Genomic DNA, 17515 nt, shown 5'->3' with positions numbered 1-17515 from the left:
AATCAACTTTCATTAAGGACCACGTGTAATTTATGTAATTTATAAGCTCATGCGACTTCTTTCTGCTTAGTAATTTCTTTGGCAGTCACGTGCATTGGATATGGGTCACGCGACCCTTCCCAAGTGGTGCCGTGACCTGCACCATCCACTAAAAATATATAGTTAGCAGTGTAGGTAACCCGTCACCACCAGCTACGGAGTACTACAGTACTACTACTACTATTACTAGACTCAAACCGGCGTTGACTGACATTCAGCATGATAATGCCCGGCTTTTAATCTTCCTAATAAAACATGTCCTATGATACCGTGGTCCTTGCCTGCAAATCCTCGGTGTTGGACCAACAACGTTTGCCCTACCTTGAGCTACCAACGCTCCATATATCACATTTACACCAAAATAGAAAATGAAAGCCAATCACTCGAAATACTTTGCACTGAAGTTAAATCATTGGTGAAATGTCAGCTCGGAAACTTCCCGCACTCTTCCTATACTTGAAACAAACTATTGGCATGCCTCGTGTCTTCCCGAGTCAAAATATTATGGAAGAGACCCGTTCCACGGTATTAGTGCGTGCATACTCTTGTAAGTGGCTAATTATATGAAAGGACATCCAGGTCCAATATCCCGTCCAATTGCATCTAGATATGCAAGCTGTTGGGTGGATAGATTACAATGAGTCAAGTTCTATATTCCGAAGAAGGACTGTCTCCACCAGACAGCAATTTAACGGGTCTTTTAGACAACAGGATTTGATAGAAAAGATCCTACAGAGTATCATGCCGCTTCTTCAAGTCAATCGTTCGTTATTACATTCCTTCCGTCACCTTGTTTATTTCAATTTTGTAACCCTTCGTTGGTATCACATACCCTGACGCCTGAAAATGATGCAGCGGGATAACAGCTGGCTAGCTAGAACGGCTTTCCTTCTGACAATCGATATGACTTAAATGGCACACTTGACGAGAACGTCTGCCGCCCCTTTACATGTCATATCCCCATCAAGTATCCTCACAGCTTCGCGGCTCTGGCCCGCCTACCTGTATCAATCTCAGTCCACCATGGATAATTCGGCGGGGCATCCACCCCCAATGTGGCTACGAAAACAGGCTTTCTTTTCTCCAGGAAGGATTTGGCACCTTCTTGCATATCCCTGTACCATGTCAGCGGTGCACCGATGAATAAGTTGCCAAATAATGTAGACACATAGTGCATCAGAATATCCTTAAAGTACCCACCGACCACTAAACATATGATAAATCACCGTCGAATCAACAATATGGGTCCCCTCCGCAGTGCCCGGATTGCGCCACATGAGCGCATAATTCAGATGCAACGCCAACGGGCTCACATTTTCCGCGATCTCAGTCGCCAAGTCCAACGCACGAGACACTACCTGCGTAGCATCGGGACGAGTCTCGGCAAATAACGAGCCGAAATGCGGCGACGTCGGCGGCAATACATGGCCGGTGGTCAACAAGTACATGGCATGCGAATATCCGATCAGACGGGGGAGGAAGAACGATGAGCTTGATTCTAGGGTTAAACCGCGACGAGCGAAGAGGAACCCGTACTTGGCCTTTTCGCACGCTATCCGAACGGCGCAGGGCAGGGTTATGGCGATTCCTATGCCGACAGCGGAGCCTTGGAGGGCGGCGATGGTGGGTTTGCGACACCGGTAGATGGATAGGGCCATGCGTCCGCCGCTGGATGTTTAGGAGGTTTGGTGGATAGACATAGGGTTTGGATACTTACGGATCGCGAAAGTCGAGCGGTCGCTCTTGCTCCAGATTTAACGGGGCTTTGAGATCGGCTCCTGCGCAGAAGAACTTGCCTGCTGCGGTCAACACGACGACTTTGACGCGTTCGTCTACGTCGAACATGGGGTAGACCTTCTCGAAGGCGTCCATCAGCTCCGTTGAGAAGGCGTTGTTCTTGTCTGGTCGGTTTAGGGTCACAACCACGACGGGCGTGGCCACCGGGGCGCCCTCCGGATAATGCGAGACCTTGACATCAGCGAGAGCGAGCGTCTCGTAAGACTTGGGGATTGTTACAGAAGGTGAAGCTGGTACCATCCTGTGACATGCCACTTTGACACCGTCTATCACGGCAAAGATTCAAATCAACATTTCAATCCATATATAAGCATGACGTACGCCTCAGGCGCCCCGCACTGAGACACCCATATAAAATCATCACGAATAGGTAAGTTTAGCTATACTACAACTTCGAAAACATCCCCTCCCTCTCAGCCCTAACATCCAATTCCTGCGTCCACGTACTCCTTGGTTGCATATACAAAAACCAATAAATCTCCGCCAAATCGCGCGGCTGCATAACATACCTCTCCATCTCCCTCAACTTCTCCATCTCTCCCTCCCTCTCCCACTTCTTCCTCAGCCACCCCCCAATGACATCACTATCCACCGGCCCATCAACAATAACATGCGCCGCATGAACCCCCTTACCCTGAAACTCCCTCGTAATAACCTGCGCCAACGCCCTCAGCCCAAACTTCCCCGGCGAAAACCCCCCCAACCCAGGACTCCCCCTCACCGACGCCGTCGCGCCCGTAAAAATAACCGTCCCCGCCCCGGCACTCAGCATATCCGGGAGCACACACTTAGCCGCATAAAACGCCCCGAACAGATTAATCCGGGTGAAGTTCTCGAATTCTTCCGAGGAGGTCTCAAGGATTGTCCGGGGGCGGAGGCGTCTCGAGCCAGCATTGTATACGAGGACGTGGACGGGGCCTAGGTCTTCTTTGATGGAGGCGAAGGTCTTGATCATGCTCGTTTCGTCGCGGACGTCTATGACGTAGTATTCCGCTGTGGTGGGGGAGTTGGCGGCGTTGATGGAGTCTTGGATGTGTTTGAGCTTGTCTTCTGTTCGGGCGATCAGGGCTACGCTGAAACCCTTTTTGGCGAAGTGGTGGGAGACGGCGGAGCCGATTCCGGGGCCGGCGCCCACGACTGCTAGCACCGGGTTGGAGTTGGGGTTTAGGGACATTTTGGGGGTTGGTTTGGAGTGTAGATGCGGGGTGTTGGGTGTTATATATAATCTGGAGATGGGTTATAAGGTTGGTTTAAATAGTAATCAGCTCCGATGGGCCGAGGTTGTTGATTACTAAATGGGGCAGTCATATCAGCACATACAATATGGCGGATGTGGAACGGCAAAGGATAGAAAAAAAGAGGGCGAGAGATATATAGTATGGCCTGATTGTAATGGGTAGCAATCACAGCTTCATATGGAACGGATTAATATTGGGCTCAGCTTAGGTTTGGGCTTCAGATCCCATGAATGTCTACTAAGCTTGGATTTGTTTGAAAATAACATGCGAGTTTTGGATCTTATTCAATCTCTATTGGAACCGACAAGGGCGTCACTGATCTAGTGATACCGTACTTATTAAATAAACTAGACATAAATGAGTAGTTTTTGTTAGAAAGTGTATGCGACACATACTCTATTTCAGTGTGAGAACGAACGGCTTTTCGGCGCTGGAGTCGCGACAACACCTAAAAGAGCAGAGCAAGCGACTGATAAAACGACTCAGAACCGGCGATATCCACCTCATGATCATCAGGAAACAACACTAGATCTTCCCACATATCTGTGTCATCCATCACTTCCGACAGTGACGCGGAGTCAAGGGTAGAACTTTGCATATTAGCCTGGGTTGCTTGCACCCTCGATGCGCCGGCAACGGCTGGACTAGAGCGATCTGTACGGAAATCATTCGTCGCATTTGAAATCAGAGCCTTGACTTCCTGCGATGAGATAATATGCATTGCATCGGTCAGGATTTCCACGCTCTGGTTGCTAAGCGGCGTGCCCCCTCCTATTAGGGGTAGAATATTGATCAATCGTGCAAGAGCCTGCTTGTACTCGACTAGTTGAGGCGAGGAGAGGTCGGACAAAGCTAGCATCGCTAGCACGACGCCAGCAGTGAAGAGCTGAAAACATACTTGAGCAGCACACGTTGTCCTCGAAGCGAGAACAAGGATTGTCCGCCAGTCGTAAACTTTCGACATCCTAATGGCAGAGACAGACAATTGGTCGCGGACGGTGATTGAGATGCTATTTTGCGCTTCTGCAGGATGCGGATGCAATTGAATGCTTAAATGTTTTTTATTGAGCAGAAAAGGTCGGAATAAGAGGAGATGATTATAATCGTAAGTCAGTTGGAGAGTTATCGCCTGGAGGGCAAAAATACGCAGGGCCCCGTGCTGGTGCACTTCGTTCTCAGTGCTGCTAAAGCTGTCCAGCCGTAACTCTCGCGGGAGAGTCTTTTCCCATTCTAGAAGACGGGCATAAACACTATTTATCTGCTTTAGGCGCATGCGTTGGGTATTGAGACTCATGATCGAATAAAGTGGACTTTTGTATCTGTTGTAGGAGAAGATGGTTACGCGGCTGAATGTGCCATCTTCCCGCACCTCAAACGAACCCATTCCGGGACATGCAATTAACGTATCATCCAGATCATCAGGCTCGAATACCTGAAATCGCGATCCGACAAAAACAGAGGGCTTACCGTAAGCCTGCGCGGTGTACCTGAATAGAGCAGTATTGTGAGTCTATATGTCCGGCTACTTCAGATTGGAATCTAAGAACCTACATATCTGCCATGTAAATGGACCACCATACTCTCCTGCGCACCTGGAGCTCAATATGGTCAAGGGGTTCCCAGGTCGTTTCGTCTTGCAACCCTATAGCTTGGGCGACCCGGACACCAATGCCTGTCATTATGAACGCGAGCTTGGTCTTGCGTTCGAGAAGGTATGTGATTGACATCAATAGCGCGCAACTGACGGACTCAAGAGTAACATCATGCAGTGCAATAAAAAGATGTTTCTCAACTGCTTCGAGTAATTGCGACGAGTATAGCGCAGAATCAAACAGAGCATCGTGCGGACCAATGCTCTCGGGGCATACAAATCGAGCCCCGATCATCAAAACAATCAAGATGAGCATCAAAAACGGCTTCTCTGATGCAGAAATACGGCCCGTCCGAATAATAGGCGCCAATCGGGCGCGAAAGCTTTGCTCGTGGAACAAGGCCAGATACCAATGATTAGCCTGAAGATATGCGTCGACCAAAACGGACGTGATGGGGGCTGGTGGTAGATCAATCCCGACCACGTCCTTCACTCTTAACCTGAGTCCATCGTCCGCAGGATTCTTGCTGATAGGGTGTCCATCCGGGATGGCATCCGACTGTCGAAGTTTTGTGAGGTGGTTTTGAAACAACTAGTCAAAATTAGGGAAGAGGCTTAAGCCAAAGTGAGATAGAAGGCCTTACCTGTTCTACTAGATGAAAAGTAGAAGTTGTTTGTTCTGTCTGACTTGACATGACTGGGGTGGGTCTGCGCACTGCATGGTGCCCTGAGTTCTCATTTGGACAGGGTGAAGGCAACGTTTCTACTCGACGGTCGGATTGTTCTCTGCCCTCATTCACGAGCGATAGGCTGGATCTGGCTTTTTTCCTGCGATTACAAGATCAGACCTGTTTAACTCACGCCCATTATCAAGCTACAATACTCACTTTTGCCGCTTGTTAGGGATGTCGCGGCACTCTATGTGAGAACGGGTGCACAATTGGCAGGGCCGTGTGTCATCGCACTAGAGGTATTTTAGTTATGATATTGTGCATAAAGTTGACTAGCCAGTTAGATAACCTTAAGCTTTTGCCGTCGACATCGCATGCATGCGTGCCGTGCTCTTGCCGGTTTCATTGTAGATATCAATGTAGGTATGAATCCCGGGGGCCGGTGGAAGTTGTCGGATGTGACATGCTTAAGCATATTATCGACCTGCCGAGGATATAAATTGCCGAGGATGGTCCGTTTTTCCGGTGGAAGTCAAGCCTAGAATTCCGATATACCTCCTTCCGCAACAACCACCAGCTTGAAAGAATAGGGAAAGGACTCCTTTTCCCTTGACAAGTAAGAAATATAGTAAATAATGAGTAATGAAGCACTCTTAAAGTCCTATAATGGACAAAGCTCAAAGTATAAAGAACCAACAACCACCCGCTATATCCGCGACAATGCGACGCGTGCCGTCTATGGACCCAGCCAAGAACTATGATCTGCCCGACATAGATCTGCTGTCTTTAAACTTTGATAGCTTTCTTTATTTAATCATCCGGAGTGGCACCACACTGATAGGGAATAGTTTTCCTCTGGTGCTAGCTACAGACGATACCGTTCTGCACACTGAAGTCGCGGACCAGAGTAACCGAGTGACCAAGGCTCAATGTCGCACTTTCACCGAGGAGATAGCCCATGTTTTCTGTGTAAAATACGCAATTGGTACCAACGGTCCTAGTATTGATGTGGTGGCCTGCATCTCAAGCGGCCGAGTTCTTCTGTCCTCGCTGTTCTACGGAGGCATAGCTGCTGGAGGGTTTATAGTGCTTCTAGCTCCAGCTTCACCACCTCCGAGGTCGCGCGACAGTGTGAAACACGATGAATGTAAATTGGTGATCGCTAGTGAGGATTGCGAACAGGTTCCCTAGAAGCAGCTCGTCTGCGCGGCGTCCCATTGGAGCGGGTATTGATTCTAGAAAGCCGTGGCGGACAACGAAGTCTCCGAGACTGTTGGGCCCTAGCCAATATATCAAAAAAGCACCGCGGGACACTATCCCGGGAAGTGATCCCCGACCCAGTTATACTACGGGACCGCACAGCATGTTTGATATACAGCAGCGGAACGACCGGGAAGCCCGAAGGTGAGGGACCTTCAACAAATCAGAACGGAACCCTAACACCTGAGTTCTGGCAGGCGTGCGAATCTCACACCGGAATCTGTTTTCTTCCGCAAGGGTATTTATATTTGCGTATCGGGACTACATCGCCCGGCAGAGACTTAAAGATCCGAATTTCAAGTCTGAATACCGAACAGTTGCACATCTCCCGCCGCCCATATTGCTGGCTTATAGGCCTACCTCCTTCAACCGGCATTATGTGGTGGAACGATCTGCTGGACAGCCAAATTTGACCCCCGTAGTTCCTCCAGTACTGCAAAATGTACCGCGCAACTATTTATCACTGTTCCCCCGATATACCAGCTTATGGTGCAGAGCCCGTTGGTAACTGACTAGTCTAAGCACATGATTCATGCTGTATCCGGGGCAGCATCCATGGGTCCGGACCTGGGTAAACGTGCGGGGAAAAGTTAGGGTGTCCTGTCACCCAGACTTGGGGACTTAGTGAAACTACTGGTAGTGTAGCTGTATCGGCATAGGATGAAAGTTGGAACGATGGTAGTATTTCGCCTCTTGTTCCGAATATCCGACTGCGAATCGTTGACGAGGAGGAAAATGATGTAGAGGAAGGTCAAGGAGGAGTGTTCATCGTCCAAGGGCCCATGGGTTAGTCGGGGATACTGGAAAGACGAACAAGCTTCCAAACAGAGCTTCACAGTCGACGGATCTGGGTTTAAGACAGGGGTTTTGGGACTTCACCGAAACGGGGTGCTCTTTATTATAGACTGGAAGATGATAAGTGTCTCTGAACCCTGGATATCCTCGTCTCAAGATACTAATTGTATCATTCTTAGGGAAACGATCAAGCATAGAGGACTCCAAGTCGCCCCTGCAGAGTTGGGAGCGCTTCTACTCTCCAACCCACTAGTCCAGGATGCCGCTGTGATTGGGATCCCAGATCCAAAGATGGAAGGGAATGAGTTGCCTTGTGCCTATGTAGTAGCAGACCAGAATCAAGTCCCCGAGCGCAAGATACACGATTTTGTTAAACGGAACCTGGCATCCGGGGCGGCGTTGTCTTTGTCGATTGCGTCCCAAAAGGCCCCACCGGAAAGATCTTGAGGAGAGAGTGAAGAAGGTCAGGAGAAAGGCACGCCTGTGATAAAACTGTTTGTATAAAGCGATCTACATTTGAATATATAATCAACTGTATTGTACGGAAAGATTAAATTAACCACCAATTCCCATTTCCGGACGAAGTCTAGTACATCACAGAGCTATAAATTGTCGAACGTCGACATTCAATGCGTCTGCACCGTACGTGATATCCAGCAACATGAAAGGACTATCCCCGCAGAGCAGGGATTAGGATTTTGTTTAGTGTGAATACTATAGCCGACGGAATGGGACATGAACATATGATCGACAAGTGTTACCCGAATTCCGGTGGAAGTCAAGCAACTTCCGGTGGAATACGCCGCGGGACCGTTGATGTTGCACATCACTGGAGAAGTTAAGGAGTATCCGGGGTACCCCACACATATTAGGCCCATTTCCAGACCAGTTCTCTTGACCCAAAGGCCAATTCCCTTCTTACTATAACGTTTTATTTATACACCAAACCTTCTCAACCAAGCCATGGAGAAATCGAATTCGAAGAAGCCCTCGTCGGCAACAGACGGGTTCTTCCAAGCTTTACCTGTAGTACCGCCGGCATATACATTCACCCATCATCCGTCCACTCACCGAAATCCTCATGCCGGTTCCGACGACAAAGCCTTCGCAAGAGTCCTGGAGCTTTACCTTCCTCAGAATTGCTCCGAGGTGGGCATATCTATCGACCACCTCGCTCGTCGCGCCCTTCAACCATCAATCCTAGCTTTAGCTGTCGATGCAGAGATAAATCAGCCGTTTGTTCGACCACTGACTACGTTCGGTGAGGATAACCGGGTCGACCCCTTGTGGACCAGCGAGGGCTGGCGGACACTGAAAACTATTGGTCAGGAGGAAGGAGTTGTCACGGTGGCATACAAGAACGAGAACGAGCGATGGAATAGGCGAGTCCATCAGTTCGCCCTGAACCATGTCTGGTCCGGAAGTGCAGCAATGACCGGCTGTCCTGCGTCGATGAGTGATGGGGCAGTTAAATTACTTAAAAGACACCTAGAAGACCCTGATGGTGACCAGCCGGGACGCGCTAAGGTGCTCGAAGAGTCATATCGCCGTTTACTGTCTCAAGACCCCAGCGTGGCCTGGACCTCGGGGCAGTGGATGACAGAGCGAAAGGGTGGAAGTGATGTACGGGAGACCGAGACGGTTGCGCGACGCCTAACTGCTCTGGAAATATCGCAGGATGAGGAGCAGGGACGGAGCCACGACGCCCACGGCCTGCCATTGGGGCCATGGCGTATCGACGGCTTCAAGTGGTTTAGCAGTGCAACTGATTCCGATATGTCTCTAATTCTCGCCCAGACTACAAAGGGCCTCAGCCTTTTCTACATTCCCATGCGCCGCTGCTCTGGCAAAGAAAAGGGAAGCGAGCTGAATGGTATCCGGATCCAGCGACTGAAGAATAAGCTGGGCACCAAATCGCTACCTACCGCAGAATTAGAGTTGAAGGGAGTACGGGGATGGCTGGTAGGGGAAGAGGGGAAAGGAGTCAAGGAGATTTCTACTGTTCTTAATATCACTCGACTATGGACTGCCAGTGGATCTTCTGCGGGCTGGAGTCGCGCACTGTCTATATGTCGGGCATATAGTAAGGTTCGCAGGGCTCAGGGGATCCTCCTTCAAGACAATCCACAGCACGTACGGTGGATGGCTGGAGTTACCGTGAACTATTGGGCGGCAACACATCTGACATTCTTTGCCATCGCCCTTCAGGGCGCAGTTGAGCAAGACTGGGACTCGATGGTTCGGGGCACAAAGGCTAGTAGGCTGATCCCACGAGACAATACACAGGCCGCATCACTCCTTCGCCTTATCACCCCTGTGATGAAGGCGGTAGTAACGGTTAATTCTGTGAATGGAATACGCTCCTGTATGGAATGTCTGGGCGGAGTTGGCTATTGTGAGAACAATGAGGACGGTGGCTTGCTGAATATCGCCAAAATCTTCCGAGATACCTGTGTCAACGCCATTTGGGAGGGAACAGGCAATGTGATGGCGGAGGATGTTGTCAGAGTTATCACGGACAAACGTCTTGGTGGCGGAAACTTGCTCAGGAAGGTGTTCGGTCCATGGGCGAGAGAAATCCTTACTCTCTGCGAGCCGAAGTTCAAAGTGGAATGCAGCATCGTAGAGCAGATTCTTGATTCTCTGCTAAAGATGACGCAATGTCCTGATAAAGCTGAGCTTTTATGGCGCGGGAGGGACATTCTTCAGCATGTCGAAGTGATCGTGTGCGCCTGTTTGCTCATGTACGACGCTGTTTCTAATGAAAACGAAGTTGCTGCAGAGGTCGCCTCCAGATGGATCCGTTCCAATGCTCTGCCTGGGACCCAGTTCTCTGCACGCCCATCCAATCGGCTACATGATTCCGCACTGGACAGGAAAATATTCCTGGGAGCTCCTGCAACGTTCTCTCACGTCGAACCATCTAAGTTGTAGAATACTCTGCTGACATTGGTGGTCGAGAGTTCAAGCATTCGAGACGATCTAGCTGTGGGATTTGGGCATTGAAGCAATCGCTTTTCCTTTGCCGGCCTCTCTGTACAAGCTCAAATATACTAACCCTTAGTTCGTTCAAGAGCTCTACCCTCTGCGATAATGCCCTATCTGGAATTTATGCATTTTACAACAGGAAATAGCAAAACATTCTATCGTCAGTTGACAGTATATAAATTTCATGACCCCTTGGAAGATCTTTTCTAATCTCAGTACCCCTAGGAGTGTGGCATAGTAATTTTCTAGCCTCTTTCTATATAATCTAAATATCCATTATTCAACACACCACAAAAATACATATATAATTCTCGCACAGCCATGCTAGTCATGCTGAAAACCGGTTTCTTTAATAGGTATAGATCACGATAACCTATCTCTGAACTATGGACAGCTATAATAACTTCGGGATTTAGGGCTACGGCTCATTCGGGTCGGGCAATTAATTATCTTGGCTAGGTATTGTTGGTCTAAGAGCCCAGCCTTATATTGGGCTTTTAGTCCAGCAGGGATAATCGTAGTGGATTGTGTGTCACCTTGTCAGAAGGAAGACAAAGACGGAACTGAGAAGTAACTACAGGAGGTGTCTATCCTGGTTAGCTCACGCTACTAGTCAGAGCATGACACGGTTTCCAAAAGAGCCGATCCCTCCCGGCACGATGGACACGAAAGTCACGACGAGGACTATCCTTGGCCTGAACGTTTCCCATACAGCGCGAGGAGAAACTGCCATGGCCTCAAAATCACGATGGGAAATCTAGATGGAGAATAGCCACGAATACAATGGCTGAGTGGGTTCTGCTCATATCCGGGCGGAATGAAGCGTGTTAAGTCGATCAAGAGGTATTCCCAAATCAACTTGCACATGTGTTTTGGTTGTAGAGTCGAACGTAACCAAGTAGTATTTTTTCCACAAAGGCAGTGTATGAAGCTTCTCCATTGATATTACAGTTACGCTGGGTGATCACTACTAGCCATGAATCTGTGGAGTCTAATCTACTCTGTAAAAATTATTAAATTATTTCTCTTTATATATTTTCTTATTTATCTTATAAGCTTCAGCCACTTGATATTAGCTGCTTTATATCTCTAAAGAAAGTATATAGTACAGAGGTAACAGATCTTATTCTAAAGGATATTAATTATATTAATAAGGAGAACTTTCTGGATCTATATAAAGAGACTTAAGAAGCAGCAATATTATCTTCTAATATCTGCAGTGGATTTGAAGCATCTGGCTTAGTTTCCTTTAACTGTCAGCGGGTGCTGGATATGCTTACTATTAAGTATATTACTCCTCTATCTACTTCCCAGGGGCCTTCAGACCAGGAATGGACTGCAAAGACCCCTTATACTACTACTGAGGTATAAAAGCAGATACAGTATATAAAATAGCTTATCTATTGTAACTCTGAAAGTCCTCCAAATAAAGCCCTCCATCAGCTTGTAAAAGCAGCTAAATCTACCAAGGTGATGCCACCGAAGTTGCCGTTGCCGAGGGAGTCGAGGCCCCGGGGGGGGGGGGGTGGAGAATTTGTTGTCTCTGCATACACGCTGGCAGGGGCCTCCGTCGTAGTACTCGCAGTGGCATTTTACGGCGTCACCGTCCGGGTACGCCAGGTAGTAACGTTTGCCGTCAACGCAGGCACCCATGGCATCCATGTAGCAAGCTGGAACGTAGGAAACGTTATGAGGGCATAGATAGTTGATCATTGCTAAGAGATAGGAGGTTGTGGGCAACAAGAGGTGTTCTCGGTGGACAGCAGAGAAAGAGACGAAGTATGCCAACCCACCGTGGTCACTGATATAGAATGTTATGACGCCTCATGCAACTCGTGCCATAACGGCTACAGTGCAGCCTACATAACAACCGGGCCATCATGTGGCTTGGAGGCGGCGGCTAACCGCCAACAAAGTTGTCCACCTGAGGCGGCCTTCTCTATAGCTTTATAATAGTACTATCATTAGCCCCCATACTCGCTTCCTTATATCCCTGCTCGTTATTTGCCATTCCTCATATGACCGGTGCAAAGACTTTGGACTCTGTCCGATTCATATGATAGGTGATTGGATGATGACTGCCGTAGCATCCTCTTATTGAACCCAGAGGCCGCCTATATATATCCGAATTACCTTTTCAAAACTCCACACGTGAATCTAAGACTGTTGGGAGATTCTAGGATATCATGAACGTGTTTTAGGACGAGGGTCGCGTACAGAGATGGAAAGCGGAAATTTTTGGTATCGAAAATACCTTACAAATGCCTCAGCATGGATGTCGTGACCTGCTGAGCCTCGACAGATACGCGTATACACTGTGGGGGTAATGGTGGATTTGCGCTCCGACCATTGGAAAACGCCGATTCTAGGACTTTAAAGCTTCAGTTTTATTGGCAAAGAGGATTATTAGACGTAGTAGTTGAAGTTGACCTCCAGACGAAACTCAAATCCTCTCGTTGGCTATATGGCGCCAAAGGATATTCTTTAGTAGTGGCCACTCGCTTATACAAGGACAATGGAGAGCTAATATACAGAGCTATTGCTTCTGGTGATGTTTTCACCCTCATTACGAACGATCCTGAAACTACGCCACCCCCGAGCTAGCCGTTACTGCAAATCCAGTGGTATCTGAGTGGCGCTGCGGAGGTGGAAGGTAATTCAGACTATGACAACCATGATGCAGGCACTACAGCTATCCGCGATGCCGTTATGCAGCGTACTAGAAGAATCTACGATTTGTGGGGGATTTTCACATGACGATGAAGACTTTGCAGCCGAACAGCCACCGGTCCAGGTTCAACATGTTATGATGCTCCCATGATACTATCTCGGCCGAACAATATTCCACGATTGCTTCTATCCTGCCCCAAGCTGTAAGATATGGTAGATGGATAACTAATAGTGCCCCTCTAGTATTAGTGCGATGAAATGAGGAGCAGATAGAAGGAGACTTGCTTTGTTCCGTTAAATGAGTGTTACAGAATCCTTAACCTCAGCAGTTATGAGCTGAACCGAGCCACGCTAATATATCTACAGGAACTGATCATGATAGTCACGGCGGAGATCACGTGACCGCATACCATTTGGAGACCGTGGATGGTATATGAAATGGTACCCAGGGACCATGAGAATGACCACGGACGGTTTACGAAATGGTTGTATCAAAGGATTAAATTGATAGTGTAGGTGCTAGCCATAGAATATGACGTTACTAACAAAGGGTGCTATCGCTGGTTTTGCGATCGACTGTCAGTAAAAGGAAGAGCGGATATGCATGGGGGAACGTGTCTTAAGGGCTAGTCCGTATACTAATACACGTTCAACTAACTATATGATAGGTGGCGCTTACGGTGGGTTGTTCGAAGGAGTATCACGCTAAACCCAATCCATCCACAATAAGGGCTCCTCCTTTGGAAGCCTCCTTCCGGATAGCTCAGTCTTCTCGTATTCCACTGCATTATGGCTCTCAATCTGTATAGTCAACATCCCCGAGGCTTGATTGTTACCCGCCGTGGACATTGTCTTACATTTGTACGACAAATAAATGGAGTAAGGCAAGGCCCGAGGAGCAACGCGGAAAGCGAGGAAAAGGAAAGATTGGGTTTTAGGGAGGCCACGTTGAAGGTGGGACCAATCTCATTCAGGTTCAACATATGCTAATACCCTCCCCACATATAAAAGTTCTCAACTCGAGGTTAGCCCGAATATCGTCGATCATCAGTCGTCTTGTGGAGCTCACTCCAACTGTTCCCACCCCCGAAGCCCTTTCACTTGCCCTTCTACATATCACACCAAAAAAACTACACTTCTACGAACCAAAAATACGTATTGAAAAGTTCCGCCCCATATTTTCCTCATGGTTGATCCCTACCATAAAGCCAAGTGTTGCGATGCAATGAGGAGGAAAGAAGGATAGGCGCCGGTTGGCGCCGAGCTGACTGGTGCCTATCAGGGCGCGTAAACCTGGCGCGAGTAAGCTTGTCCTAGCGCCGGAACTACTCATGCAGGCTGACAAGTAACTATAGGACAGCTCAGCAAACAGCAGATGGAGGATTGTTGCTTACATTCCTCTTACCCCGCACAATCCCCCTTGCGTCATTCCAGCTTCGTATTCTCGAGCTGAACGTGTTCTTTCTTCCCGAGCTCTTTGGCACGGTGTACGGAATACTGCCCTGATCCATACCACAATGGCTGGAAACCCGGTCTATAAAACCCTTCTCACGTTGATGGTTTATTTTTTCATTGTAGTACATGCGGAGCCAGTTCAATACTGCCAATTTGGGTACAATGGAAAGGAAAATGGCGGAGTCGACTTTTGCATGGGTGTCACCATGCACAAGAACCTATCCTCAAATGCCGACGATATGTACCTGGCCATGACTGTAACTCGAGGGTCAGAGCGTGGGTGGACAGCGATCGGGACCGGGTCCGTAATGGCCGGTTCACTGATGACAATCGTCTATGGAGACCCTCTTTCTGGAGAACCTCCGATCGTCAGCATGAGGACGGCAGGTGCACATCACCAACCCAAGCCGATAACCGCAGAAGAATCGGGTGGTGTGGATATTCGGCTTCTCGAGGCAAAGTGGCGGACTGTTGGTGGAGGTGACAAACCCACCTCCAGGGCATCATCCTCACCAGGTTATGTCGCTGAAGTGGCCCTCGTCTGCTACTCCTGTAATCTGTGGCCTGCAGAGGGTAGAGGAAGCAGTAAAATCTCGGCGACAACAACATCTCTTCCTTGGATCTGGGGATGGAACGAGGACCAGGAACTCACAGGATTCGCCTACGACTCCCACCTCATCGGACACAAACACCGCGCCGGAAACGGGGGATGGGGCATCTTCTACGTCGACATGTCGCGGTCTGTTATTGACGGAGAGAAAGCTCCTCCCGTACCATCGATACGGCCCGGTGTTCGCACCCTGGGCACATCTGATAAGCCCGCGCATAGGGCCGGAGAATCTGCTCCATTTAGCCATCACACTGTCGCTCAGATGCATGGCTTCCTGATGGGACTGGCCTTTCTAGTTTTCTTCCCGCTGGGAGTGTTAGCCATGCGCTCGGGATCCAGCAAATCGTTCAAATATCATTGGATTATTCAGCTCGTCGCCTCTCTCAGCACCGGCTTGGGAGCCATTATCGGTATTATCCTGAGCGAAGGATCGTTCAACTCGCCTCACCAAATCGCTGGACTTTTGGTATCATTCGTACTCGGATTTCAAGGGATCCTTGGGTGGAGACATCATGTAACCTTCGTACGAGTCAGGCATCGAACCTGGGTCTCGCATGTTCACATCTGGGCCGGAAGGGTGATTATGGTCGTGGGCTGGCTGAACTTCATTAGTGGCATGCTCCTCGTGGGGATTGTCGCGCTCTGGGTTATGCTTGTCGCTGGGATCATTGTGACCGAAATTGTTGGCGTGACTTACTGGGTATGGGCCAGTAACCGGCGCAATATACGGAAGACGCGTCTCGAGGCAGAGGGATCTGATGTGCCCTGGACGGCGGAGAGGGAAGGTGAATATTTTGCAGTAGGTGAAGATGAGGACGAGGAGCTGAATGAGCTGAACGATCACGACAAGCATGAAAGTAGTCCGTATGATCCCATGCTTCGCAAACAGGGCTCAGCTTGATTGCGAGTACAAAGATGTTCTTCACGCGCTTATGTGAATGATCGTTAAAGCAGGCATGTTATCAAATACAGTCCTGGTAGATAGACACCGGAAACTCTGAAGAGATCGAAAAGCAAGCACCCTTGATAATCTCCCTCAATGAATCACAAAGTAAAAGCCCTAAATGCAAAATTCAATACCTCCTATTTTGACTACACACCTGCAAACCCATATAAATTCGTTCATTGTATCAATGTTCAGCTCTCCTAAATCCACCCATTTCTAACACTCCCACCGGATGAAGCCAGGAATCCGATCCCAACACCTAACATAACCCATCACAATATAAACAAAAGAAAAAAAAAAAAACCGAAATCAATTACTTCCCACCCCTCAACCCAAACTGCTGCTCAAGAACATCCCCAACCATCTTCTCCATACCTTGAAACTCCATCCTCAGTTCTCTCTTCGCCCTCGACGCATCAACCCTATACCCTACAGTCCTCGCACCCTGCAACTTGAACCCTCTCCCAGGATACTCCCTATCAAGAAAGTCCTTCACATCCCCCCAAGGTCTCGCCTCATCCGCCAACAGAAACGCCCTGAACCCCTTCACCCCCTCACCAAGAGCCCTTACATGCGCATCGGCAACATCATCGATATGCACGCCCTGGAACTGGGGACTACTAGGTATCTCCGAGAAAAGGGACTGGAAGAGCCCGCCATTAGAACCATCCAGCTGCTCAGCGGACTCCTGGATGAGACTGCGGCCGTAGACGAAGACGGGGTGGAGTGTAATTAGGTCGAAATGGGGAGTGTTCGCGGAGAGGAAGTCGAGGGTGGCTTTGTGGGCGGCCAGTTTGCTGGCGTGGTATTGGGCCATTGGGGGAAGAGTTGAGATGGTGGTTTGTGGGGGGAGCGCATAGTTTATTTCGTTGTCCTCTTTTTTTTCAGTTTCGTTAGTATGGATATGGGATAGGGTTGTGTTGTTGGGGGTGAATGGAGGAGGAGGAGGGGGAAGGGGGGAGCGAACGAACCCTTCACGACTAGGCCATCTTTTAGGTCTCCTAAGGAAATCAGAGACAAGACAGATCCCGTCACGACAACTTTCTTGATATTCGGGACTCTTGCCGCGGCTTCGAGGATTGAAGTCGTGCCGTTCACGGCCGGGGTGAGGAGATCGCTGCTACCTGGTTTTGGTAGCGGGGATGCGAGATGTAGGACGTATTGTACGTCTTTCAATGCTTCGTCGAAACATCCTGGGAGTGTAATGTCGGGTACGACGGTGAACTCTAGTTGATTCTCGTAGTCAGCAAGAATGCGACGGAGCTTGTTGGCTTGGTCTTCGCGGCGAATGGCAAGGCGGACGCGGTATCCTGCTTGCAGGACGCGCAGGGCGACCTGGGAGCCGATGAAGCCTGTTGCGCCAGTGATTAGGGCTAGGGACATGATGGTTATGCTTGTGATTCTGGAAGCTGGATGTTGTTTATGAATGGTTGGTTTGGTACTGGTTGTGCAGGG

The 17515-nt window shown here is 49.0% G+C and overlaps 7 protein-coding genes across 7 annotated transcripts; 3 read left to right on the top strand and 4 right to left on the bottom strand.

The window, feature by feature from the left end:
- Nucleotides 1-1012: 1012 nt before the first annotated feature.
- Nucleotides 1013-2076, bottom strand: BDW43DRAFT_306905 (ClpP/crotonase; the record flags this gene model as incomplete). The annotated part of the gene is made up of 3 exons (XM_032046133.1): nucleotides 1013-1154; nucleotides 1240-1707; nucleotides 1757-2076. The coding sequence occupies 3 exons, from the start codon at nucleotides 2074-2076 to the stop codon at nucleotides 1013-1015; spliced, it is 930 nt and encodes a 309-aa protein (XP_031905057.1).
- On the bottom strand, nucleotides 1960-3074 carry BDW43DRAFT_154221 (SDR family oxidoreductase). The gene has a single exon (XM_032038511.1). It carries the CDS (start codon nucleotides 3008-3010, stop codon nucleotides 2222-2224), a length of 789 nt encoding a protein of 262 aa, XP_031905056.1. The 5' UTR covers nucleotides 3011-3074; the 3' UTR covers nucleotides 1960-2221.
- Nucleotides 3075-3522: 448 nt separating this feature from the next.
- Nucleotides 3523-5360, bottom strand: BDW43DRAFT_306903 (fungal specific transcription factor domain-containing protein; the record flags this gene model as incomplete). Its single annotated transcript, XM_032046132.1, has 3 exons — nucleotides 3523-4561; nucleotides 4626-5257; nucleotides 5310-5360. The coding sequence occupies 3 exons, from the start codon at nucleotides 5358-5360 to the stop codon at nucleotides 3523-3525; spliced, it is 1722 nt and encodes a 573-aa protein (XP_031905055.1).
- Nucleotides 5361-6074: 714 nt separating this feature from the next.
- BDW43DRAFT_321262 (uncharacterized protein) lies at nucleotides 6075-7838 on the top strand (the record flags this gene model as incomplete). Its single annotated transcript, XM_032049301.1, has 7 exons — nucleotides 6075-6483; nucleotides 6519-6740; nucleotides 6794-6912; nucleotides 6951-7100; nucleotides 7256-7382; nucleotides 7414-7515; nucleotides 7549-7838. The coding sequence occupies 7 exons, from the start codon at nucleotides 6075-6077 to the stop codon at nucleotides 7836-7838; spliced, it is 1419 nt and encodes a 472-aa protein (XP_031905054.1).
- A 412-nt stretch (nucleotides 7839-8250) lies between these two features.
- On the top strand, nucleotides 8251-10561 carry BDW43DRAFT_321260 (putative acyl-CoA dehydrogenase). The gene has a single exon (XM_032049300.1). The coding sequence runs from the start codon at nucleotides 8355-8357 to the stop codon at nucleotides 10323-10325; it is 1971 nt and encodes a 656-aa protein (XP_031905053.1). The 5' UTR covers nucleotides 8251-8354; the 3' UTR covers nucleotides 10326-10561.
- A 3888-nt stretch (nucleotides 10562-14449) lies between these two features.
- BDW43DRAFT_154205 (cytochrome and DOMON domain-containing protein) lies at nucleotides 14450-16323 on the top strand. The gene has a single exon (XM_032038510.1). It carries the CDS (start codon nucleotides 14567-14569, stop codon nucleotides 16013-16015), a length of 1449 nt encoding a protein of 482 aa, XP_031905052.1. The 5' UTR covers nucleotides 14450-14566; the 3' UTR covers nucleotides 16016-16323.
- On the bottom strand, nucleotides 16195-17482 carry BDW43DRAFT_154195 (uncharacterized protein). Its single transcript, XM_032038509.1, has 2 exons — nucleotides 17032-17482; nucleotides 16195-16936 (listed from the first exon to the last, which is right to left on the bottom strand). Exons 1-2 carry the CDS (start codon nucleotides 17441-17443, stop codon nucleotides 16374-16376), a joined length of 975 nt encoding a protein of 324 aa, XP_031905051.1. The 5' UTR covers nucleotides 17444-17482; the 3' UTR covers nucleotides 16195-16373.
- Between the last annotated feature and the right edge of the window lie 33 nt (nucleotides 17483-17515).

Source organism: Aspergillus alliaceus, assembly GCF_009176365.1.
Source record: "Aspergillus alliaceus strain CBS 536.65 unplaced genomic scaffold BDW43scaffold_4, whole genome shotgun sequence".
Taxonomy (NCBI): domain Eukaryota; kingdom Fungi; phylum Ascomycota; class Eurotiomycetes; order Eurotiales; family Aspergillaceae; genus Aspergillus; species Aspergillus alliaceus.
Note: the sequence above shows the minus strand (reverse complement) of the source record. Positions and strands in the feature narration are given on the sequence as shown.

What these genes read in the sequence shown, in the direction of transcription:
- BDW43DRAFT_154221 (XM_032038511.1), bottom strand. Translation starts at nt 3,010, where the DNA reads ATGTCCCTAAACCCCAACTCCAACCCGGTGCTAGCAGTCGTGGGCGCC.
- BDW43DRAFT_321260 (XM_032049300.1), top strand. Translation starts at nt 8,355, where the DNA reads ATGGAGAAATCGAATTCGAAGAAGCCCTCGTCGGCAACAGACGGGTTC.
- BDW43DRAFT_154205 (XM_032038510.1), top strand. Translation starts at nt 14,567, where the DNA reads ATGGCTGGAAACCCGGTCTATAAAACCCTTCTCACGTTGATGGTTTAT.
- BDW43DRAFT_154195 (XM_032038509.1), bottom strand. Translation starts at nt 17,443, where the DNA reads ATGTCCCTAGCCCTAATCACTGGCGCAACAGGCTTCATCGGCTCCCAG. An exon ending in AGATGGCCTAGTCGTGAAGG is followed by an intron (nt 16,937 to 17,031) that starts GTTCGTTCGCTC and finishes CTGAAAAAAAAG; the next exon opens with AGGACAACGAAATAAACTAT.